The sequence below is a fragment of the Polypterus senegalus genome, chromosome 7 (assembly GCF_016835505.1).
Source record: "Polypterus senegalus isolate Bchr_013 chromosome 7, ASM1683550v1, whole genome shotgun sequence".
NCBI classification, from domain to species: domain Eukaryota; kingdom Metazoa; phylum Chordata; class Cladistia; order Polypteriformes; family Polypteridae; genus Polypterus; species Polypterus senegalus.
The window spans coordinates 26,904,645-26,928,434 of record NC_053160.1 but is presented as its reverse complement, the minus strand read 5'-3'; the positions used below and the strand labels follow the sequence as shown (position 1 = coordinate 26,928,434).

The 23,790-nt window shown below is 40.1% G+C and overlaps 2 protein-coding genes across 3 annotated transcripts in view; one reads left to right on the top strand and one right to left on the bottom strand.

Annotated features, from left to right (window-relative positions):
- Positions 1 to 1,636, bottom strand: part of dmgdh (dimethylglycine dehydrogenase) — a 108,878-nt gene extending 107,242 nt beyond the window's left edge. The window contains exon 1 of one of the 2 annotated variants that reach the window (XM_039758383.1): positions 1,358 to 1,636. In XM_039758383.1, coding sequence (XP_039614317.1) covers positions 1,358 to 1,491 — 134 coding nt within the window. In that variant the 5' untranslated portion in view covers positions 1,492 to 1,636. The remainder of the gene's footprint in view (positions 1 to 1,357) is intronic. The other variant, XM_039758382.1, reaches the window with a different exon arrangement.
- Positions 1,637 to 3,771: 2,135 nt separating this feature from the next.
- bhmt (betaine-homocysteine methyltransferase) lies at positions 3,772 to 23,183 on the top strand. The gene is made up of 8 exons (XM_039758384.1): positions 3,772 to 3,899; positions 5,625 to 5,757; positions 10,041 to 10,159; positions 13,155 to 13,346; positions 16,470 to 16,617; positions 19,523 to 19,705; positions 21,420 to 21,648; positions 22,861 to 23,183. The coding sequence occupies exons 1-8, from the start codon at positions 3,876 to 3,878 to the stop codon at positions 23,045 to 23,047; spliced, it is 1,215 nt and encodes a 404-aa protein (XP_039614318.1). The 5' UTR covers positions 3,772 to 3,875; the 3' UTR covers positions 23,048 to 23,183.
- Positions 23,184 to 23,790: the final 607 nt, after the last annotated feature.

Here is a 23,790-nt window from a genome sequence, read left to right as displayed (position 1 = left end):
GGATCATAAGTGCAGTATGGTAAATTAAAATGTAGTACTTCAGGTAAACCTTCACTGAACTGGCACCTGTGGTATGCCAGATTAAGTTAATTAATGTTGACTTATGTTTATTTTTTATTGTGTCTTCTATTTTTCTATTCATTTTGTAAAGCACTTTGAGCTACATTTTTTGTATGAATATGTGCTATATAAATAAATGTTGTTGTTGTTGATAATGAATACTGTACATGAACAAACTGTGTAATAAGTTAAATGTCAATTAAATGTCTTTTTTAATTTTATACTTAGATATGACATGACGGAAACATTCTAATTATATTTTGGTGCTCATGAATGCAAATAAAAAGAGCTCCACAATTTAACATGATATTTATGAGTTTCATTTTGTAAACTTTTGTAATGGTTCTAAAATGGCATTTTATCGGGCTGTGTGGTTCCTTGTAGAACCACTGCTTGACAAAGAACCATTTCAATCCTGGAAGGGTACTTTGGGCTTTGAAAAGGTTTCCTAACGTGGACAAAACAAAAATATTTAATGTAGAGTAGGAAACCTAGCAGGATACGGACAGCTCAAAAAGAAACAGAACTGAGCTGAGCTGTGTTATGTATGCAGCAAAACTCTTTGCAAAATGAAAAATCCATTAATGGTATTGGTATTTCCCAAATGTATTATTTCCATCTATACATCCATCCATTATCCAACCCACTATATCCTAACACAGGTCTGCTGGAGCCAATCCCAGCCAACACAGGGCGCAAGGCAGGAATAAATCCCGGGCAGGGTGCCAGCCCACCGCAGGGCACACACACACACTAAACACACACCAGGGACTATTTAGGATCGCCAATGCACCAATTTCCATTAATGGTTATCTATGGAACCTGTTAGGGATCATAAAGGTTCATTCTGGAAATATTATGTTGATGGTTGTTTTGGAAATCAGTAATGGCTCCCGTATGGCATCACATTAAAAAGCCACTCTTTCGCGTTTATTTTTAAGATCGTACGTTTAAGTTTACCGTTACTTTGTCAACTCGTTTTAACATGGCGCCATATACTGAAGTGAAGTGTGTTTTATACGAGCTGCATCAGCCGTTAATCTGTATTCCTGTGTGTACTAAATCGCTTTGCCTGTAGCTAAACTGAATGACAAACAAATTGCATCACGTTCTTGGGGTCGCGGGGGGCCGCTGCCTATCCTGGCAGCACTGGGTTACAGGAAGGAAAAGGGGAACTGACCGGGCGGCTGTCCAACGCGGCACAAGGAAAACACACCATTTGGTCAATATCCACATTTGAACGGGAGCACTCGGACGTACATGCACATTCCACGGACTTGCTCTTGCAGACACTCACCTTTGCCCCGTGGAGTTTTCCGGGACAGACGCGCTGAAGCTCCGAAAAAGACACCTGGGGAGGCCGTAGTACCAAACGCGAGCACTTATTCCCCGCAACTGGGAGCGCACATAGCTGCTGGCAATCCGTGACATGACCACAACGTCTAAAACCGCAAGTGCGGGCCACGTGAGCAGGCGCGAACGTCCAAGAAATGCGATCCGACACGCACGCACGCCCGCCCACCGAGCGGAGTCGGGGTGAGTGCGCGGCCTGGCAGGTGGTGTGGATCAGGGCCGCTCGGAGCCTCCGCCTTTTAGGGTGGTCGTCGAAGGTTAACCCTCGTATTCTAGGTGAAGGCTGTGATAGGAGATTCAGCTTTGATGTTACCGTTTAACTTTCTAGTAGTTCGCCACTGAGCTGCGACACGGTTTTTGTACATCATTTACTTTAAAAGTGCGCCTATCTGTGCCAGGAATACTGTACATAAAAAATATAAAGTAAAAGCAATCAAGCCAAATATTAATTGAACTCCTGCAATTCACTTAAGCGTTTCAAAGAACTAAGCAGCGTCGGGAACGAGGCAGGAAAACAGTATTAGGCGTGCGCTAATCCATTGTTGCCTGTAAAATGTGATACATTTCTTTGTCGTCAGATTAACGAGCCATCAGTCTGCCCGGTTTATAAATTCCTGGGCTTGGGGAGTCGGTGGCAATCACGGTAGCGTCGGGTACAACAAGTACTGGATGGAGTGCAGGGCCGTGTTAGTATGTAAAAGTGTACATCGCTTTGTTATCTAGGCAGGGACCATCTGTTGAGGGTCGCTAATTGATTGTTGTCCGTAAAATTATATTTTCTTATTTGTCGCCAGTTGATGTCCATCGATATATCTTTTTCATAAGTTCTAAGGAAGTTGTTGGCAGTCCCGGCAGCATCGAGGTCAAGGCAGGAATCCACGCCAAGTGGAGGGCAAGGCCATGCTAGTGTAATAAATGTACCATTTCTTTGCTATTAGTGTAGTGAATACAGAGTTGCCAGCTTCCCAATACCACAGTTAGGGGCAGCCACCGATTCGAGCGACCCCCCAAAAAAGATGTTAAGGAACTAAGGAAGACAAAAAGTAGATCATTTTAATTAAATTATAATTATAGATATATAACCATGTATAACATATATCTAAACATATGAGTATATGTTAGTAAGTACATATATATAAAATAGTCACATAATGGTCGATTCATTTCAAAACGAGTTAAGCACGAGAAAGGAACGTACTGCGACACGAGTACACGATCACGCACTTGGATACAGCTGACAGTTACTAATTTTATTCATAAATGGTGGTACGACAGGCTGTCTACAAATAACAGCGAGCCTCTTTACCCAGATATTTAATATAAAAACTGAACTGATTTTTTCCCTACATATACTTTTTGTTCAATCGGGATTTTCAGAGGCAATTGTCGGGAATTGTCTGTTGAAGTCACTCCGGGCAGTTCCGCTCAAATCGGGATGTCTGGCAACTCTGAGTGAACCAAACAACAAGAAGTTATTTTATGTGTAGCGTTCTTCACTGAGTGCAGGCGCAGGGCTTTGTGAACAATCCTCAGCTAAAGTTCTAGTATAGATTATAGAAAATACGGAACTAGTATACATAAAGAATACATAATTTTTAAAACATACGGAGAACAAGGTAGAGGTTGATTAAACATACATGGAAACAAACAATATATTCCCATTAATTGATGAACTGTGGGCAATTGACAACGAAGTAGATTACATTTGTAAAATAAATTTATACACAAACTAGTTTTCTATCAGTTTTCTAACACGCTGATTCAAATTTAAGAGTCGCCGTGTCAATGCCGGATTAGGCGCAATCCACGTTGGAAAGAACGAACGCCTATCAATTACAAGGCGATCCCACTGAGATGGAGAATAAAAAACCGGGGGAGAGTGGAGGTAGTGCCACATGAGAACAAACAAAAAAACTACAAATAATACACACACATACACAAACACAACGTTCTTTTAACAATAACACTTTTCAATTCCCTGAAAACAATCGTTAAATGGACATCGTACAGTTAGAGTTTTTAAAAATCTGTTGTACAGACAGGTTGGGCGACTTGCTCAGGATCAGTCAATGCGTCAGATGTTAGGACTGAACCGGCAGTGAGTTCTAAGTTTACAGTCCTCTATCATTGCCGCTAAAGTGTTTGCCTACTCCTAAGCATGTTAAACGCTGTATAGTTAGTTTTTGCCAATATTACTTTATTGGAGTGTGCAACATTAATAGGTGAGTATAACATCGCAGCGGAACTTTTTTCCCCAATGTACACGTCGACAACATCACTGAATCTTTCCGTGTGATCGCTAAAGGGTTAATAGCTAACCGGCACTTGCTAGTGGTCCGCGCCGCCGGACACACCCACCTCATTGCTCCGCTCTATATAAAGAAGTGAACTTACATTTCCAGATCAACCAACAGCCTTTCTTTTTTTGCTTCAGTGTTCGGCTGTCTCTGTTGGAGGAAAATATGGCACCTGCCGGGACGAAAAAAGTAGGTTTGATTAACGTTATTTTTGTGTGTTGTTAGGTTGACATCTCCTTTTCTTAGACTAACCAGACGTCCCGTTGTAATCATTATGTCCCGGAATTGTACACATTTGGCCAGCCTATCATTTCTGTTGTGCGCTGTTCTCTTTTCTTGATGCCAGACTTTACTGCATCTTTTGTGTTATTTCTGATTTCATGCTTCAACCGGTATTGCACTTTTTATCAGAATCATTCATTTATCGGTTTTGTATAATACTGCAGTCGTCTATGCTTTAAATACTATGTGCCGCTGGAAGTTGTTAAGGGTGCTGTATTAAGCAAAGTTTTGATTGCGAACGAGTCTGGTAGTGCTTTAAACAGGACTGATTCTATCTGAAGTGCGCAAGCGTCAATTTCGCAATTCCAGCAGCCTGAAATTACCTGTGGCAGATTATTTTGTAATGTTACATGCAGGCTAACAAGACGGGCACGTCAAACTCTTCGACAAATGCGTGAATACAATTTTCATTAAAACCGCTTCCGAGAAGTATACCCCAGATTTTTTTTTCTTGTAGGATTTCAAATATCGATATAATCGATCACAAAAAAGACAATGAATGATTAATAAACGGGGACCAACCCACCGCGATGATTCAATCAATCAATCAACATTTATTTATATAGCACATATTCATACAAAAAAAATGTAGCTCAAAGTGCTTTACAAAATGAATAGAGTAATAGAAGACACAATAAAAGATAAACATAAGTCAACATTAATTAACATAGAATAAGAGTAAGGTCCGATGGCCAGGGTGGACAGAAAAAACAAAAAAAAACTCCAAAAGCTGGAGAAAAAAATAAAATCTGTAGGGGTTCCAGACCAAGAGACCGCCCAGTCCCCTCTGGGCATTTTACCTAACATAAATCATCATATTTTCATGGAAGGACCTGATGATGATTCGAATAATTTCGTGTCACATGAGCAGCTAGGAATTAACTCTTGGGGAAACTGCATCAGTATGTTTGTGTGGAGATAACATAAATTCAGGGGGGCCTGTCATTGGCACCCCCATTCCTGCCCTTCACCAGATGCTGCCTAGATGGGCTCAGTTAGACCACGGAACGGAAAAGGAACCAGCAGAGACAGGGTGATTATGTAATCTCCACAGTCAACAACTAGGTGCAGGATTCAAACCCACAACACTAGTTTAAGGACATGGCAGTGCTAACTACAGAGCCAGCATACCATCCAAAATGGCATATGTTAAACTCACTGCAAGTCTTTTTCGTCATTGTACTTAAATCTGTCGCAATGTCATTATAAATGTGTATTGTAGTTGGTAAAAACAGGTTCCTGTAGCTTTTCTTGACAAACATCTGTTGGATAAGCTGTTGGCTCAAAGTACTTGACGGTTGTATATAAAATCGTTTTGATTTCTTTGGTTTCACAACTTAAAGGGCATTACAAAAAACAATTCAAACAGAGTGATAATATTTTATACAGAACCTGCAAGCAAAATACTGTAGTTTATTTTCTGGTAATAAGTGCAGTGCTTTATTTATGTAAAATAATTTGACGGTTTTGCATTTTCATGTTGTGCCATCTACTTCTTAAACAAATAAAATTACAGCAAATTCTGGAATTCTGTTTGTACTTAATAATCATGTAATTCATTCATATACGGTTACATTGCTGCTTCTGAATTGATGCAAACCGTTCTCTCAAAGTATATTTGCTGTATTTCAGAGTATTTTGGATCGCTTAAATTCTGGAGAAGTTGTTATTGGAGATGGGGGTTTTGTGTTTGCCCTGGAAAAAAGGGGTTATGTAAAAGCTGGACCATGGACCCCAGAGGCTGCGGTGGAGCATCCTGAAGCTGGTAAGGATTTTCACTCTCAGGGTTGCAGGGCTGTTGTATTTAAAGTAGTCAATGTGTAGTTCATATTATAGCAACTTGTTAATTGGACAGTCACACTGACACTATAGGTGGTTAAAGGCCATCTCACAGGATCTTTTATTTGGATCTTCCCTTTCTAAAGCACTAACTAACTGCCGCCAGGACATTTCACCACTATTGGAGCTACCTGTCCCATACTCAGTACTTATGAAGCTCAAATTTAAATGTCACTCCTCTCATGCACTCTCTTGCTCCAGTTCTGACTTAACCCATTTCATGTGGCACCCTTTTATGCTCCTCTCACTCTTCATGACTCTGCCCCCCTGATGATCCTCAGATATTACATACACATGCCTCAAATCAGGTTGCAGCATTACGTTGTCACCCATTTCTTTGTGGGTGACACAATGGGTTGAGCTGCTGCCTCCGAGAGAAGGGTCTAGATGCAGACCAATGAAGTTCAGTGATTCAGGAGTTCCACTGAATAACAATTTAGATTGCATGTATGTTACTTGATTTACACAGCAAAAACTCTGAGAAGGGTCTGTCTGCAACACTGCAAGATATGCCCACTACAAGACATGTCAACTCAACAGTTGTCATTAGTCCTGAGTCAGATAACCCCTCCACAGCCGTAACCTTAGTGTAAGGATGTTTTATGAGAACAATACAATGGTTGCTCTTTGAAATAGACGTGCTGAAAAAGATGCAAATCACTGGGCATGTCACACAATATGACTGATGTGTAATGCAAAAACTTCAGATAAATCGATGATTTATTATGGTGATTTATGACTTCTATATTTTTTTTCACTGTTAGACCTTGCTACACAGCTTTGCTAATAACATTATAAGAGCAATAGTCTCTACAGGTGGTCTCAAGATTTTTCAGGAAAATTTGGGGCACAGGTACTTTTGTGAACAAAGCTGTAGTAAATTATCATAAGGAAACTTAGCTTAGCCATTCCCAGATGAAGGCCTGGTGTAATTCTGGAGACCGGAGCAGGTCAGACTGGCCACTTGTAAGTCACACTGTCATGGATCCAAATCGTAAATACCTTGTGTGACAATGTCCATAAAATGTACAATTGGTTTAATCACTTTATAGAAGCTTGTTTCAAAAGTCCATACTTGGCTGGAATTTGGAAGGATCCTAAAATAAGGGTGCTACATATCCAAGTTATGGAGAAGATTGTTCAGATCTGACATGGCCAACTGTCATTTACTTCAACTGCTTTTCATGTGGTAGCTAATGAAGCTGTGCACTGAGGTGGCCATGTGGTCTTAGAGAGCCACTATGCAAAATTTGGTCCCAAACAGTCAAAAGATGTAGGATTGTATAGGGAACAGACAGACATTAAATTTTATATTTATTGATTATGAAAAATGCAGACGTTTGGAACTTGCATGAAATTTAGAAATATGCATATTTTTGCATTTAAATCCCCACACCTACACTGAGTTTTTTAGTTCTAAATTCGTAACTCTGTCAATTTCCCATCAATATCAACCCTTTCCTGTTCTATTTGTTCACTTACTTATATCCTAATTATGACCATTAACAACAAATGGAGTAGACATTATTACAAATGATACTGAAATGCTGCAGCTACTTCAATGTCCGACCCATGACCATGCTTTTTAAGAAACAACTTAAACAGAACACCTGGAAGTGTGGAATGAATATTTTGATGAAGAAAATCTGAAATCCAAGATAAAACATGACACTAAACTAAATGTATGTAACATACATAAATGCTTGTTCCATTCCCATAACATTTAGCAAACCCAGTTCTCAAATTTGTAGATTGACGCTAAAACGAAGAAACTGGGAAATAACAGTTTGCTTAATTAAGTTTGGAGTCCAATTAAAACCAGAAGTCGGGTGGGATGAAAACCTGCAGTCATGGTTGTCCTGATAAAACTGACTGGTATGCTATAGGTAGCCCTTCTTGTAAAATATTTTCTCTTGGGCTTTCTAAGCCTTATCAACACTAAGTGTAGTTATAGAGCAGGAAGTGACTAATAAATCCACTGTTTTGAAGTTTTACCAGATGATCTACTGTATAGCTGCAGCAGCAGTCCATAGGCCAATTTAGCACCAGTGATTTTTATAATTTAGTGTTTGAAGGTTGATATGGCAGCACAGCCGTTTGCTCCAGCTGCTGCCTAACAAGTCCAACATCCTAGGTTTGATTCCTGGACCTGGTCATTGACTGTACCCCCAAAAACATGTTGGGTTGATTTGTCATAAATTGGTGCCCCGTCTAAGGTTGATTTCTGACTTGCACCCAGTATTGCCTGGATATCTCTGGCTCCCTCACAACCCTGAATTGGATTAAAGCAATAAGCTATCATGGATAGGATATACTGTATATACATACGTAAAATATATCTTCTTATATAATACGCTACCCTGATTGTCTGTCTGTCCAGGATTTTAAATCACCTGTAGCTCGCAAACTATTTGACCTGAAATTTGGCACACATACTACGTGACGTCTACTATCCGCTTTTGGGGGAATGATTTTTATTACTCTTTATTTTTATTGTAGAATCAACTCTCGGCAGCGGGCAGCATGGCGACTGCGCGGCGCATAAGTACAGGCGCTGTTCTCATTCCCTACAACCTTCACTGTCACTTCCTGTACCTGTTCATATCTTAAATCATTCCTGTGTCAGACTGAATACTTAAGTGCCAGCTTAAGTGAAAAATTAGGAAAAATGTACTAAGTAATTGCTACACAAACACTGACTTAATCAGTTTTAACGAGAAAAGATGCCAACAAAAGAAGAGTAGAAACGGGCCGCTAGTGTGGAGAAAAGAAGAGCTGCTCAGGTAGCAGCAAGCGCATCAACCTCTGAGCAGACGAATTCTAAACAGAGACAGAGGAAGAGTATGAAAACTGTGAATGCTCAAGTCAAGTGTATTCACTGCACGTTATTGTGCAGTCTGCCGTTACTTATATATATGTATATGTGTATGTATATGTATGTATATGTGTGTATATATATATATATATATATGTATGTATATGTGTATATATATATGTATATATTGTGGAGGCTGGCCCGGACACAGACAGGCAGACATGTTCGTGTCACCCACAAACACGTTTATTTACACAGTACAAGGTGCACCACAAACCCCCAAAGTCCTGGCCACACAATGCCTTTCTTCAGACCGCTTCCTTCTCTCTTCTCCAGCTCAGTCCACTCCACTCCCGACTCTCGCGCTGAATGAAGGGAGGCAGCCCCTTTTATTATCAACCAGATGTGCTCCAGGTGGGTTCCGGCAATCTTCCACGGACACACCCCCGTGTGGCGGAAGTGCCAGCTGCAACCCCGGAAGCACTCTGGGTGTCCCTGCTCCTCTTCCTCCCCCAAAGCACTTCCTGGTGTGGCGGAAGTGCTGAGGTTCAGGGCTCCAAAGGCATGGGGGCGTCCCCTGGCGGTGACCACAGGCCCCTACAGGGTGGAGCTTCAAAGCTCTGTACCCGTGGCCCCCAAGGGCAGTCACCCCAGATGGTCTATCTATCTATCTCTATCTATCTATCCCTGTGTGTTTTGCAGTGATTGTTAGGAAAAAATATTCAATCTTGTATTCACATATATAACAGAAATAAGTTTCTGAGTTTCTTATAATATAGTCCTCTATGGTGACCAACTCTGGACAATGGCAAACACTGTCATAAATGTCCATTAAAAAAATCTCGCATTACTTGTACTGCGTTACCTGCATGTCAAGCCATCCAGTCATATGCTTACAACATCCCTAACACATGTATTATTATTAAGTTATTGCTAAAAATGTAGAACTAATTAAAGCACTGCATTTTTCAGTTTCTTCAGGTTTGTCATTGACCTTTGAAAGCAACAATTTAAATGTTTTGTATTTTGTATGGCTTTGAGTAAAGAAATTAGGAAGAAATATGGGGACACTGCAGGTTGGTTTTTTTTTTAAGAAGCTTTATTAGAACACATACAGGACATGGCTATACAAAAGACGCTATTTATCAATGCTATGCAGATGGCAGTGTGTGTAATCCAAGTGTTTTTGACCCAAGCCTCCTAGTATATCAGCTGCTGTTTCCCTGACCCCAGTACCATCTATCTGAATGCACACTTGTGAATATACTTTGGCTTCATAGTGCATCTGTCAGTCAGTAATACTGTTGATCAGTTGTTTGGTTTTGAGTGAAAACTTCACATGTATGCTTCCCCGTCTGAACTACGATAATTATGTCATACATGTTGTGTTTTAGTGAGGCAGCTGCATCGAGAATTTCTGAGGGCCGGATCAAATGTCATGCAGACGTTCACATTTTATGCCAGTGATGACAAACTGGAGAACAGAGGCAACTATGTAGCAGAAAAGATCTCTGTAAGTATGTGATAAGGTAGAAGGCCTGCAGCATGTAGATTCGCTGTTTTTATTATTTTGAATTATTGTATTTTGTCCATTGCACCTTTATTCTGTTAAGAAAATTATACATTTTTTTTCTTGTAAGATTTTCAGAACATTAGAAAAAGTTTGATTAGAACAGGCCATGAAATTGTCATATCCATGTAATTTTTCCAAAATAACATGAAGTCGAGTTTTGAAGGTCCCTAATCTCTACCACACTGCTTGGTGATTTATTCCTTGTGCCTGTAGTGATTTGCTCTCACTGTATTAATGGCAAAATGACACTTTTTCCTTTACAAATTGAAGATTTTACATAAAAATACAAATATTGTGCATAAAGGATGAGCAGACTTGATGCTACTTGGAAGGTATGTAGCTTTGCTACAAATTCTATCTCTGCTATAATCCTTTGGCAATAATGCAATTTGATGTTAATTCTTTTATATCACATTTTATTATAGAGCTGTAGAGATCACTGTCTGAAGACTTGTCTTTATTAAAGGATGTTGTTCAGAGCTGTATATTTCTGAAAACGTTACGGTGTGGATGAGTGAAACAAACAGTTTGGAAAACACAGACTCTACTCGTTCTCTAATTGATTTGTGCTTATTATGTGGTCCTTCCCTGACTGGCTCCTGGTCGTTGCAACGTTTTATTTCCGGTTTGGTCACGACAACATATAGGAGACATAGCCTTCTATGGCGTTTGTTGTGTTGCTTACCTGTATGCATCTAAAGTTGTGTACATGAATGTACCAGTCGCTACAGATAAATCTCATGGCCTGTTGAGTTACCTTCCTGACAAAGAAGAAAGGTCCTCTTCCCATTTCCTCCAATGAGCACATCACCAGTGAAGATTTTGTTTTGGCTATGTCATATGCATTTTCATTCATTTTAGAGAGGGCAGAGATTGATTTCATTTAAAAATGCTGGCTTTTGAATTAAAAATATAGTAGCGTGGACGTAACCTTAGATGTTGTGCATCCTTATCTGTGGCCCATAGTTCCACTGATTTCACAGTTCTTAGGCACACTTACTGTTTTGAATGTATTCACTACATTGACCTGTGGCCCTTCATTATCACCAGCAAAAAAGCCTTGCTTAATGGTAGTTCTTTCATCTAATTTTAACTTGGTTAGAAAACCATTGGATGTAGTTGCCAATTGTTTCAACCTCACATTTACTTGGAAATATATGGCTTTAACTGTGAGCAACAGAGACCACATATAGCCAGCAGCAATGCATTGTTCACTTTTACAACTTTTACCGCTATTCCAATGAATTATTTAATGCCAAAATATAGTCTGGTTTACAGAATTTTTTTTCCCTTGCTATATTATGTTTATGTTTTAAGCAAGTAAATTTTTGTCCTCCACAAGTAGGACACATATGTTTAACAGTGGTGTTTTTGGAGTCACTTCAGTTAAAGAACAATCAGTTGTGACAGATAGGGGGCAGTATCGCTCCCTTGAACCCCTGTCCAAGACTCCAGACACCAGATAAAAGTCAAGATGTTGACTTTATTTATCTTCCACAGTGCACAAAGCACCCTCTCCTCCACTATACTCCTATAAATTCACAATAACAATACAATAAACAATCCTGCACTCCCAGACGCGTTGCCACCCTTCCACCCAGCTCAGCTCACCGTCTGGGAGCTCCCACAATCCTTTTATAGTCCCTGTCCCGGAAGTGTTCCAATCCCCAGTCCATGCGATCTTCTATCACTTCTGGGTCAGATCAAAAGTCCTTTTCTTCACCCCAGAAGCACGTCATTCCCCTTGTCCATGTGACTCGGACGTACTTCCGGGGTGTAGGGTAAATGAACACTGTTCCTCCCTGCAGAGTCTCCTAGTGGTCCCCATGGTATCCAGCAGGGCTGTGTATAAAAACTCCAATGTCCATGATGCCCTGCTGGTCTTCGGGGAACCTCCATACTGCAGGGAGGGCTCTACCTGGCGGCTTGGGGGTATTGGCGGGGATGAACAGCCGGCCATACACCACACAGTTTATTATAACCTGAGACCTGCTATCAGTTAGACAACGCTGAGAAGAGCACCACTGCTCATTGCCATTTAAATCCCCACACCTACACTGAGTTTTCCCTACATCAGGAGTTGGATTGATTTCAAGATGTTTAATTGTTCTCGCCCACATTTCAATCAATCAATCAACATTTATTTATATAGCACATATTCATACAAAAAAAAATGTAGCTCAAAGTGCTTTACAAAATGAATAGAGTAATAGAAGACACAATAAAAGATAAACATAAGTCAACATTAATTAACATAGAATAAGAGTAAGGTCCGATGGCCAGGGTGGACAGAAAAAACAAAAAAAACTCCAAAAGCTGGAGAAAAAAATAAAATCTGTAGGGGTTCCTGACCAAGAGACCGCCCAGTCCCCTCTTTTAAGCCAAATTCATTTATGGCTGTGTGTATCCAGATTTATGTACTGGTCCTATGAGACTAGAGCCAACATGGCTCTAAAGAGATCATAGCCTTAGAGTATTAAAGATAGTTTCACCCACCATCGTATGGAGAATATTTGATAAACTAACTTTGGTTTTCCTATAGTAATACGTTTTCAGCCTCCATTGTGAATGTCAATCCTCCTGTTAAAAAAAAAAAAAAAAAGTATTATTATAAAAGGCAGCGGTAGCGCTGCTGCCTCACAGTAAGGAGCCCTGGGTTCTCTTGCCGGGTCCTCCCTGCGTGGAGTTTGCATGTTCTCCATGTCTGCGTGGGTTTCTTCCGGGTGCTCCGGTTTCCTCCCACGGTCCAAAGACATGCAGGTTAGGTGCATTGACGATCCTAAATTGTCCCTAATGTGTTCTTGGTGTCGCCCTGCTTGGGATTTGTTCCTGCCTTGCACCCTGTGTTGGCTAGAATTGGCTCCAGCAGACCCCCATGACCCTGTGTTAGGATATAGCGGGTTGGATAATGACTGACTGACTTTTCTATTTGCAGGGACGCAAAGTTAATGAGGCTGCATGTGACATTGCCAGAGAAGTGGCAGGAGAAGGAGACGCCTTGGTAGCTGGAGGTGTCAGTCAGACGCCATCTTACTTGAGCTGCAAGAGTGAGTCAGAAGTAAAAACCATCTTCAAGAAGCAGCTGGAGGTGTTCACATCGAAAAATGTTGACTTCCTTATTGCTGAGGTAACCCTCATAATAATTAAAGAACACCATAATAGAGTATATAATGGAAGTGCAAATCTTATGATTTTGATCTTTAAGAGTTTCCTTGATGGTGCGCACAGTTATTTGATTTTAAATGCTAAGAAAAGCTTATGTGGAATTTTAAATTTGTGTCTGTACAAGAATATATATGAATGTAAAGTAGAGCATTGTCATCTGGGCCAGAGCCTGACCCGGTAGTGTCAGACACAAGGTAGGTCTCAGCCTTGGACAAGTCCATAGCAGAACCCACTCATACATCTGCATTACACTTGCAGGCCAATTTAAAATCGTCACTAATTGTGAAACACATGCCTTTGGGGATGGGAGATAAAAATGAAGTATTCAGTGAAAAACCCATGCATACAGAGGGGGAAATGTGTGATTCTGCACATAAAATGGCTAGGTGGAGAATTCAAGCCTACATCCAGACATATTACATTAATAATCAGTTCCAAATTGATTTCTGTGTGAGTGTGTGCAAGAGCTGGCTCTGTGATGGCCTGCTACCCTTTCCAACATTACCTCCAACTTTGTACCTAGTGCTTCTTGAATACGTTTCACCATTCTGAGCCTGAAACGGGCTTGAAAGTTTTATGACAGACTGCCCTTACCCAGTTTCCTTGGCTTAAAAAGCACGTGCCAAACACTTGCTTAATTTCAGCTCAGTCCTCCTAACAGGGTGTCCAAGGAATGCAGCCTCTTTGATTTATCTGATCAAACTTACCAATCATGGAACAAGTAACACCCAGTGATGTTTCTGTGATATAGCACCTTAAACATGTTCGGCAGACAAAGAGCATTAACTCAACATTTGGGAACCTAGATGGAAAAGACTTTGCATCGTCAACCAAAAGGATGGGCTTATTTGAAACCAATAGCAAAATATCACGTCCTTCCTTTAAAAAACCCTTGTACATCCCAAATCTGGGGTCTCCTCACATGCTCTCTTCATGGACTGACCGTATCTTCTGCTCTCTATAGAACAGGTGTCCCCAACTCTAGTCCTGGTGGGTCCCAGTGGCTGGAGGTTTTCATTCTAACCCTTTTCTTAATTAGTGGTCTGCTTTTGCTCCTAATTAATATCTTTTGAAGTAATTTTATTTAACTTGCTCTTTAAAGACTCAGGTCCCTTAATTTGTTTCTTTTTTCCTTAATTAGCAGCCAAACAATAATGAGATACAAAAGGAGCCAAAACATGACCAGCAAACTGTGTCCATCATACAATATCTGAAAATAAAGAAAGATGAAGGTCTCAGGAATGTTGATCTGCTCAGGTCCACAAAACATATGAACAGTTGTTCTTAGAAAAGTGGAAATCAGTTTTAGAAATGTCTGCTATTGCACAATGAGAGCAGCAACAAGCCATGGCATTAAAGAACGGGTTTAATTTAACAACAAGAATCCGAGCTTAATTAAGCAACTCATTGCAATGAAATTGGTTGGAGTTTGAGGCCCTGACTTAGCTGGTCTTCTGTTGACTCACTCACTTCACATTTCATTTCTGTTTGGGTGCCATTTATTTTAAGGAAAGAAATGAAGCAATTCAGAGGAATGATGAAGTAATTCAGAGGAACCAATCTTCAAAATAAGTTCAGTTAATTAGCAGCAAAAACTGTGCACTAATTAAGAAAAGGGTTAGAATGAAAACCTGCAGCCACTGTGGCCCACTAGGACCGGAGTTGTGAACACTGCTATAGAAGGTATGTCATTCTCTATGGTTGGCTGCAGCAAGACTAGAGTGGTCCTTTTTACTCCAAAGGGCAATTGTGTGCTGAAATGAAAGGGTGAGAGACTTATATCCCCTTGTGCAGCTCCAATACAGACAAGTACAAAGCTTGCTGAGGAATGGCAACTGCCCGAGCAACAGTAAAAGCCACATGTTTGTCTTGCTAACAGTGGGAAGCTGACTGATCACCAACTGCCCAGTAGGCATGTTTCCTCTCAACCAAGGACATTGTATGGAAAAAGCTGCAGTGCCATAGAGAAAACCGCAGGTCCACCCACAAACAGAAGGTGCAACCATGAGCTCCTGAACCAAAAAGATTAGCATGCCAAGGAGCGGAGAAAGCTGACCAGGAAAGGAACAAAACATCACTTGTATTGAACTATAAGAACGTATTTGATTCCAAGGCCTATTATTGTAACCTAGTAGTTGGCATAAAGCCAGCTAATGTTAAATGGCGTTGGTATCGCTGTAACTGAAAAGTAGTAACTTTTGTGGAGGACATGTTCTTAGTACTTGTAAGTTTCTCATCCCAAGTCAGTAAGGAAACTCAGAGCCGCACATGCACTTGAACACACAAGCCAGTAGACTAGCAGTGAGTAAAACAACACCACCTTCAAGGTGCAGGTACTAGGAACTTCAAAACTAGCTAAAGAACTTCTCCATTTTAACTTCGTGAATTGAAAGGTCAGAATTAAGTTGTGCTTTTTGTCTATAGAAGAGGAAGTTCAAATAAGGTATCATAATTTGTTTTGTGTTATTGTCCATCTATATACAGTACATATCTATTTACATGTGTACTTGCATATATCCATCTTTCATTATTCTTATAAACTATGTGGTCTACTGCAGCAAGCATGTTTGGGTTATTTGTTGAAAGTAAGTCTTATTGCCATGTCCGAACTCCTGCAAAGAATATGAAAGTATTTAATGTAGACAGTCTCCGATCTATGAAACTTGTTCATAAATTGTAGAGATCTCTTCGTATTTCTGGCACCCTGGCTGGAAGCTGAAACAGAGATCCTTGGATGGAAGTTAAAATCCTCACACACACTACATTCATTTGGTATTCCTTCAAGTCTTTCTTTCTTGATTACTGGCCTTGCTGATGGCACCACTGATAATTAACTAAATCAAACACACCTCGTACAAAGCTAATGCATGCATGTATTAAGATAACTCTTTAAAGAAAAATAATTACGTAATATCAGCTATCTGTGCTATTTCACTTCGATTTCCATCATGTTTATAACCAAATGTTAACTTCCTGGTTTATTCATTATGATTCTTCCAGGCTATTTGCAATCTTATTGTAGATCCCCTATAAAAAACTTGAACTTTTTTATTCTTCTTTAACAAAATGTGTTTTTATTTTTCAGTATTTCGAGCATGTAGAAGAAGCAGAGTGGGCAGTTCAAGTTCTAAAAGAAAGTGGGAAACCAGTGGCAGCAACTTTATGCATTGGTCCTACAGGAGACCTGAATGGAGTATCCCCAGGAGATTGTGCGGTCAGGCTGGGCAAAGCGGGTATGCTGCCTCAGATGCAGAATATCTTACATTTAAGCAATAATCTTTATAAGTGTGATTCAAACTGTCATGATTTTCTTTGTTTTGGGTAATGTAATAGTACATTTTTTATTTTTGCTGACCTAAATCATTTTGATTTTAGCATTCTGTTATTTTCAGTGCCATATTCTTAATCACCCTGTGACTCCACTTTGGATAAGTGGGCTCAGAAGATGGATGGATGTGTGTTTTGTTTTTTTTAGGCTGCCATAACTATTGTTGATCATTCAGTCACTGACAATGTGGTGTTACTCTTAGGATCGGTGCTTTTTCTTTTTTTTTGTGCTCCCCTGAGGGGTTTTGGAAATATTTATACATACTAGCTGAAATCTAAGTAATCAATGCAGATGTCAGCATTTGCAGTGCACCATACAATGCATATGTCTCTGTTATATGCTATTTGGTATGGGATTTGTGAAAACAGCGTTAATGTAGTACACTTTATTACTAAAATGTTAGCGATACGGCATCTTTTGGAATTACAGAGACAGCAATCAGACAGATGCACAGGCACATCCTTTTATTGAGGTGGATATTCAAGGTCGTGAGTGTATTTTTTTTTCCCTAAATATTCTGAATTTACCGTTTGTTTTCCATTTGGAGTTGATTTGAAGGAGGTGAAAATCTGTTTGTATTATTCTGTGATGCCATTTTGTATTGTGCCTTTGTGGAGCTATTCGAATCGGCAAGTGCCATGGCGATCCTACTCGGAACAGTTCTGGAGGTTTCGGCCTTTTTGGATCTTCCAGGGTCCTAGGACAAAAAAAGTGTTGATGTGAGGTTATTTAGTGTAAGCACTGGTTAAAAGATCTTTATTTTGAGACTGTAGAATCTGATTCTTGGATAGTGTATTGGGCTTGTCAACAGATCAGTTTCATTGTATCTTTTTTTTTTTTTGACATCTTGTCTTCTGCTCCTCAATTTAAATGAAATACTGTCTTGATTCCTGAGTCAGTATAGTCATCACACCCACCTACATAAGATAGTGGTGTGTTTCAGTCTCATTCCAAATTTAATATATGGATAAAAATTAATTTGCTACTTTCACATAGTCTTTCCTCTTGAATCTTTTTGACCTTTTCAGAACAAAAACTTGTTTTCCATTGAGGTACTTTATCTGATGTCTGAGGTTGCTTGTTTCAAAATGGCTTGAACAAGAGTGCATTAAAATTGGTTTCTATATCAGTTCTGTTGTTACAAATAAATTTCAACCATTTCATATCATTTGATAAAGCATTAGAAATTGCAGGCAGAATTTCAAGAGTTTGACACCCCTGCAGTAGTGCTTGTCCTTCAATAGGCAGAGAGTAAAGAACAAGCAGAATAATACCAAAGTCAAAATTCATTGTCTGAAGTTCTTTTTGTCATCAATACCCTACACAACATTTTTTTTGTTTCCCCCAACCCCAGTCTTGCTCCTTATGCCTCTTTTTCAGTAGGCAGTATGATGAAATCACATTGCATTATGGTTAGCAATGATTGTTATGCCATTAACAACAAGGTGGTGTCCATGAAAATGTGGATATTTCAGCAGGGTTCCTCCCTTTCCTGGGACTGAAATGCTGTTATGTTTTGTTTTGGGGTTTTTTTTTATTCTTTTCTGTATATTATTATTGTTGGTCATTCAGTTTCAATGTACATACCTTCTTATCTTCTGTGTTTTGTGGGAAGTGCCCCAAGAGTTGGGCCAAAGTTCTCATTAGAGAACTCACAACACCCAGAGTCGCTTGAAGTTCATTGTGAATGCACTCGTGGTGTTGTGAGTTCTCTAATGTTTTTTCTGTGCTTTCATTATTTCTGGAAATGTTTTGCCTCTGTGCTTTGTATTTTTGATTATTCTTTGGATTCATGTTTGTTGGATCCATGGATTGTTTTGTTGTGCTACTCTGAGGTTATTTTGTTATAGAACATTTTATGTGGAAATCGTTTTTTTTTTTATTTATAAATATCCCCCGTTGCCCTTTTTCCTACTTGCCGGGTTTGACGGTATTTTCCCTTGTAGTGAGCATTTTGAGTCATTGTTTGTGACTTTAGTTTATCACATTGGAAAATTGGGGAGTCTATTTTAAAAGCACTCTATCAAATGATGGCATCACAAAACAAATAGCAATATCTCTCTATTATAAAAGGAAATCCTGGGACAAGACTTTCTCAGAGATAATTTCAGGTCCCGCGAGACGAGACTTTTTGACAAGAGATTTTGACAATTCCCACCCTCCTCTCAAAAATTTACAACCATGCCCACAGTCCAATCACTTCTCATTTGTGTGAATGCTATTGTCCGACACAGTTCCTGCAGTCTCGGCTCCAAGCTGGATCAGAAATAAAAGGCAAAGAATAGAAGACAAAGTAGAATGTCGTAAAAAATGTTGGTGTGATACACATGCAGAGCAGGTTAGAGATAATGAAAGGACTAAAATTCAAAAGTCTCAAAAAAATGATAGTAAAGATCACATTAGCGCAAACAAATGGAAATTATTACTCGTTAAAGTAATGGAACAGCAAAAAGAGATTGAATATATGGACAGAGGTGATATAACAGAAGTATGTAGATATTGTTCAGATTTAAACTTTAAGTCCGAGACCTGTAGATCGTCTAATTTGTGTTGCCATCAGGGAAAGGTAGTGTTTATACACAATGAAGAGGCATATCCGCGAGAATTAAAAGATTTGTTGATGGGTGAAAGTGAAATCCACATATGTGACCGACAGCGATGTGAAGTGGCTAGCACATTGCAACTGCCCAGGGGTTGGCGAACGAAACGAGCAGGGGCAGAGCCCCCTAGTATCCCAAAAGTTAAACCAGATGAATCAAGACATTAATTATCTAGGCACCAATAGTTGTTTGTGTATTTCTTTTTAACAGGTGCTGATATTGTTGGAGTAAATTGTCATTTTGACCCCATGACCTGCTTGAAGACTGTGAAATTGATGAAAGAGGGACTGGAGGCTGCAAAAATGAAAGTTCATCTGATGATCCAGCCACTTGCCTATCACACCCCTGACTGTGGACATCAAGGGTTTATTGATCTGCCTGAATTCCCATTCGGTAAGATTTACAATTACCGTATATACTCGCATTTAAGTTCTCCTGCGTATAAGTTGGGGCTTGATTTTAACGTATAATTTTATAATGTCGGTTGTATAACTCAAATGCAGAAAACTCCTGCTATTGGTCCAAGAGATGATGATATGCTAACGCCCACCTGAGAGAGTAACCATAGAGCACACTGCCTTTTTTTTCTAGATAGATAGGTAGATACTTTATTAATCCCTAAGTGAAAATTCACATACTCCAGCAGCAGCATACTAATAAAAACAATATTAAATTAAAGAGCAATAATGTTAACGTTTACCCCCCCCGGTTGGAATTGAAGAGTCGCATAGTGTGGGATAGGAACGATCTCCTCAGTCTGTCAGTGGAGCAGGACGGTGACAGCAGTCTGTCGCTGAAGCTGCTCCTCTGTCTGCAGATGGTCCTGTTCAGTGGATGCAGTGGATTCTCCATGATTGACAGGAGTCTGCTCAGTGTCCGTCGCTCTGCCACGGATGTCAAACTGTCCAGCTCCGTGCCTACAATAGAGCCTGCCTTCCTCACCAGTTTGTCCAGGCGTGAGGCGTCCTTCTTCTTTATGCTGTCTCCCCAGCACATCACCACATAGAAGAGGGCACTTGCCACAACCGTCTGGTAGAACATCTGCAGCATCTTATTGCAGATGTTGAAGGACGCTAGCCTTCTAACGAAGTATAGTTGGCTCTGTCCTCTCTTACACAGAGCATCAGTATTGGCAGTCCAGTCCAATTTATCATCCAGCTGCACCCTCTGCACACAGTCACCTCTGATAATCACGGGGTCCATGACAGGCTTGGGCCTCCTAAAATCCACCACTAGCTCCTTGGTTTTGCTGGTGTTCAGTTGTAGGTGGTTTGAGTCGCACTCAATCTATGCATTGTGCCTACGTGACCACACGGTAATACCCAAACTATTCTGATGCGACGTTTGCACTGTTTTGTGTTTTTTGTATCTCACACCCTCATACACCTTTATCATAAGAGCATCCCTTATCTACGATGGAGCGTTTGATCAGAAGAAAATATGAAGCTGGTTCTAAATTAAAAGAAGTTGAAGTGGCGGAAGAAATGTGTAACTGCGCTGCTGCAACAAAATTTGATGTGTCTGAGAAACTGGTGCGAGATTGGAGGAAGCAAGAAGAATAAAAAAAAAAATCTGTCGTATTTTTGAATCGGCGTATAAGTTAGGGTCTGATTTATTTTTTATGATTGATTTTTCGGGTTTCAAGGCCCGACTTGTATGCGAGTATATACAGTACTTTATCCAAGGCAACTTAAATTTGACAGATATGATTGGCTACATTTCTTTCCACCTTTTTTTTTTTTTTTTTCTCTTGCTTGCCCAGTTAAAGCATAAATAGTTGAAGTGACTTGCTTGAGGTTCCTCATTGTCAGTAGCTGGGTTTTGAAGTTGAAAATCTTTACCACTAAGCCACACAACCCCTGACTGCTAGAAACAAATATTTATTGCATTTTTTTAAGTTTGATATTTTTTCCCTGGTGAATGGAGTTGTTAATAAAGCCTCTTTTCAAAAGTAGAATATCTTTCACTTGATGTCCTCTGGTATATTTATCATGGAGGTTTGTGACTTTTTTTTCCCATTAACACTCATGTCTTTAGGTTGATTTTTTTTAACAGGCTTGCATTTGTGATTTTTTTTTTTTTTTTTTTTTTTTTTTTCACCTTGTAGCTTTGGAGCCAAGAGTCCTTTCTCGATGGGATGTTCACAAGTATGCCAGGGAAGCCTACAATTTAGGTGTCCGCTATATAGGTGGCTGCTGTGGGTTTGAGCCGTACCACATCAGGGCCATTGCAGAAGAACTGGCTCCAGAGAGAGGTTTCCTGCCACAAGCTTCGGAAAAACATGGCAGCTGGGGCAGCGGCCTTGATATGCACACAAAGCCATGGGTTCGAGCAAGGTATGATTCTGCTGCTAGAATGTGGAGCACTGACTGCTATAGTAAATTATATCACACACTGTATTGCTGTTTAAAAACAAAAACAAAAAAGTTTAAAGAAAGGAAGTTATTTGTGGAATTTTCTTTTATTACTTCTATTTATCAACCCACAGCACTGGGAACAAGGCTGGAAACAATCCTTGATGTTGTGCCAGTCTATCAAAAAAAAACGGTTTTTCATGCTTTCATTAAGGTCTTGATTTCTGAAGTTATTTTAAGACACAGCTTCAGGATCCATAATTGGTATGGTGTGTGTGTGTGTGTTAGCCCCAAGGTTTATGTGTAGATTGCTTTAAGGCCTATTTATAGTTGCTGCATTAAGTCTGCATATAAACCGTGCACGTTGTCAGTGTGCTTCATTTTATCCAGTGCTGTTAGCAGTTTTCTTTCATAAATCTGTCATCATCTGATCATCTTTGTTGTCACAGAGAGGGAAATCATTTAGGTGCCTATCACTTCTGTCACTAGCCTCTATTAAAAATTCACTATTTTGGAAACACGGGGCCACCTTTGTGTTGATGCGTATTCAGGAAAAGTTCCATTTGCAGCAAGCGGTGACAACCCAGTGCAACCAAACTGTGTGAGTGGACCATTATCTCCACATTTGACATCTGACTTTAGTACATTTAGTGAATTTTCAGTATGCTTCTGTTGAAAGTAAATTTAGAGAGTATCTAGATTTCCTTCTATCATTTCATTTTTTTCCCCATTTCCTTTTTTAAGATGAGTGAGGCTGGCGGCACAGTGGTAGCGCTGCTGCCTCGCAGTAAGGAGACCCAGGTTCGCTTCCCGGGTTCGCTTCCCGAGTCCTCCCTGCGTGGAGTTTGCATGTTCTCCAAGTGTCTGTGTGGGTTTCCTCTGGGTACTCCGGTTTCCTCCCACAGTCCAGGTGCATTGGCGATTCTAAATTGTCCCTAGTGTGTGGGCGATTGTGCGTGCCGTGCCCAGGGTTTGTTTCCTGCCTTGCGCCCTGTGTTGGCTGGGATTGGCTCCAGCAGACCCCCGTGACCCTGTAGTTAGGATAGAGCGAGTTGGATAATGGATGGATGAGTGACGCTGTAGTACAATGGTTAGTGATATGCTGCTAAGCCCCATAGACCTGAGTAGTTTCATCATGTATTTTTACTTTAAAATTCCTATAATTCACTTTTTTTTTTATCCCACTTACATTAGAGCTCGTAAAGAATACTGGGAGAAACTTTCCCCTGCCTCTGGACGGCCGTTTTGCCCCTCAATGTCCCATCCAGATAGCTGGGGAGTGACCAAAGGACATACTGACCTACTGCAACAGAAAGAAGCAACGAGTGAGGAGCAGCTGAAACAGCTCTTTACAAAGCAAAAAGAAAAGTGCGGGGTGTGAACCGGAAAGCTCTGTGTGCCTAACTCAAGGGGCAATTGTGCCTTTTGGATGGAAGGCAGGTGCCACGCAGATGACGTTAATATTGTTGGACCACTGGAAAAATCACTGTTGTAATAAAATCCTTTCCTTTACAGCAGAAATATGATGTTCGTCTCTTTTTCTTTCCCTCTGTTTTCCCCTTATCCAGAAATACTGCAATGGAGATGTACAGTGGGTATAGGAAAGAATCACACCCCCCATTCAAATTATTGACATTTCGTTGCTTTGCGGCCTGAAATGAAGATGTACTAAAGATATTTTTTCCAGCTGTATTTGCTCAATGCAACCTATAACAGTCAGGTGAAAGATATAATAGCAACAGTTCAGAAATAAAAAATAAAACTGAATCGCTGAGATGGTTAAAGGATCAAAAAAAAAAACCCTTGTAAACTCAATCAGGTTTAATTAATCACCTTCTCCATTGCACACCAAGCTTATTGGTTTCCACCTTTTGATCAATTGTAATCATTCCAATTGGTTAAGCGTAAAAATGGCTATCCCTACAGAATTCCGGGCTTGGAAGTGCAACTGAAAACAAATAATCAACATTTGGTGCCAAGGCGCTGTCAAAAGGTCTCGAATAAACCTATGGACAGGCACAAGTCAGGAGATGGATACAAAAAATAAATCAAAGGCTTTACTGTGCTCCTAGTAGGTGATAAAATCCATAATTAAGAAGTGGAAAGTGTTTGGTGCTACTAGGG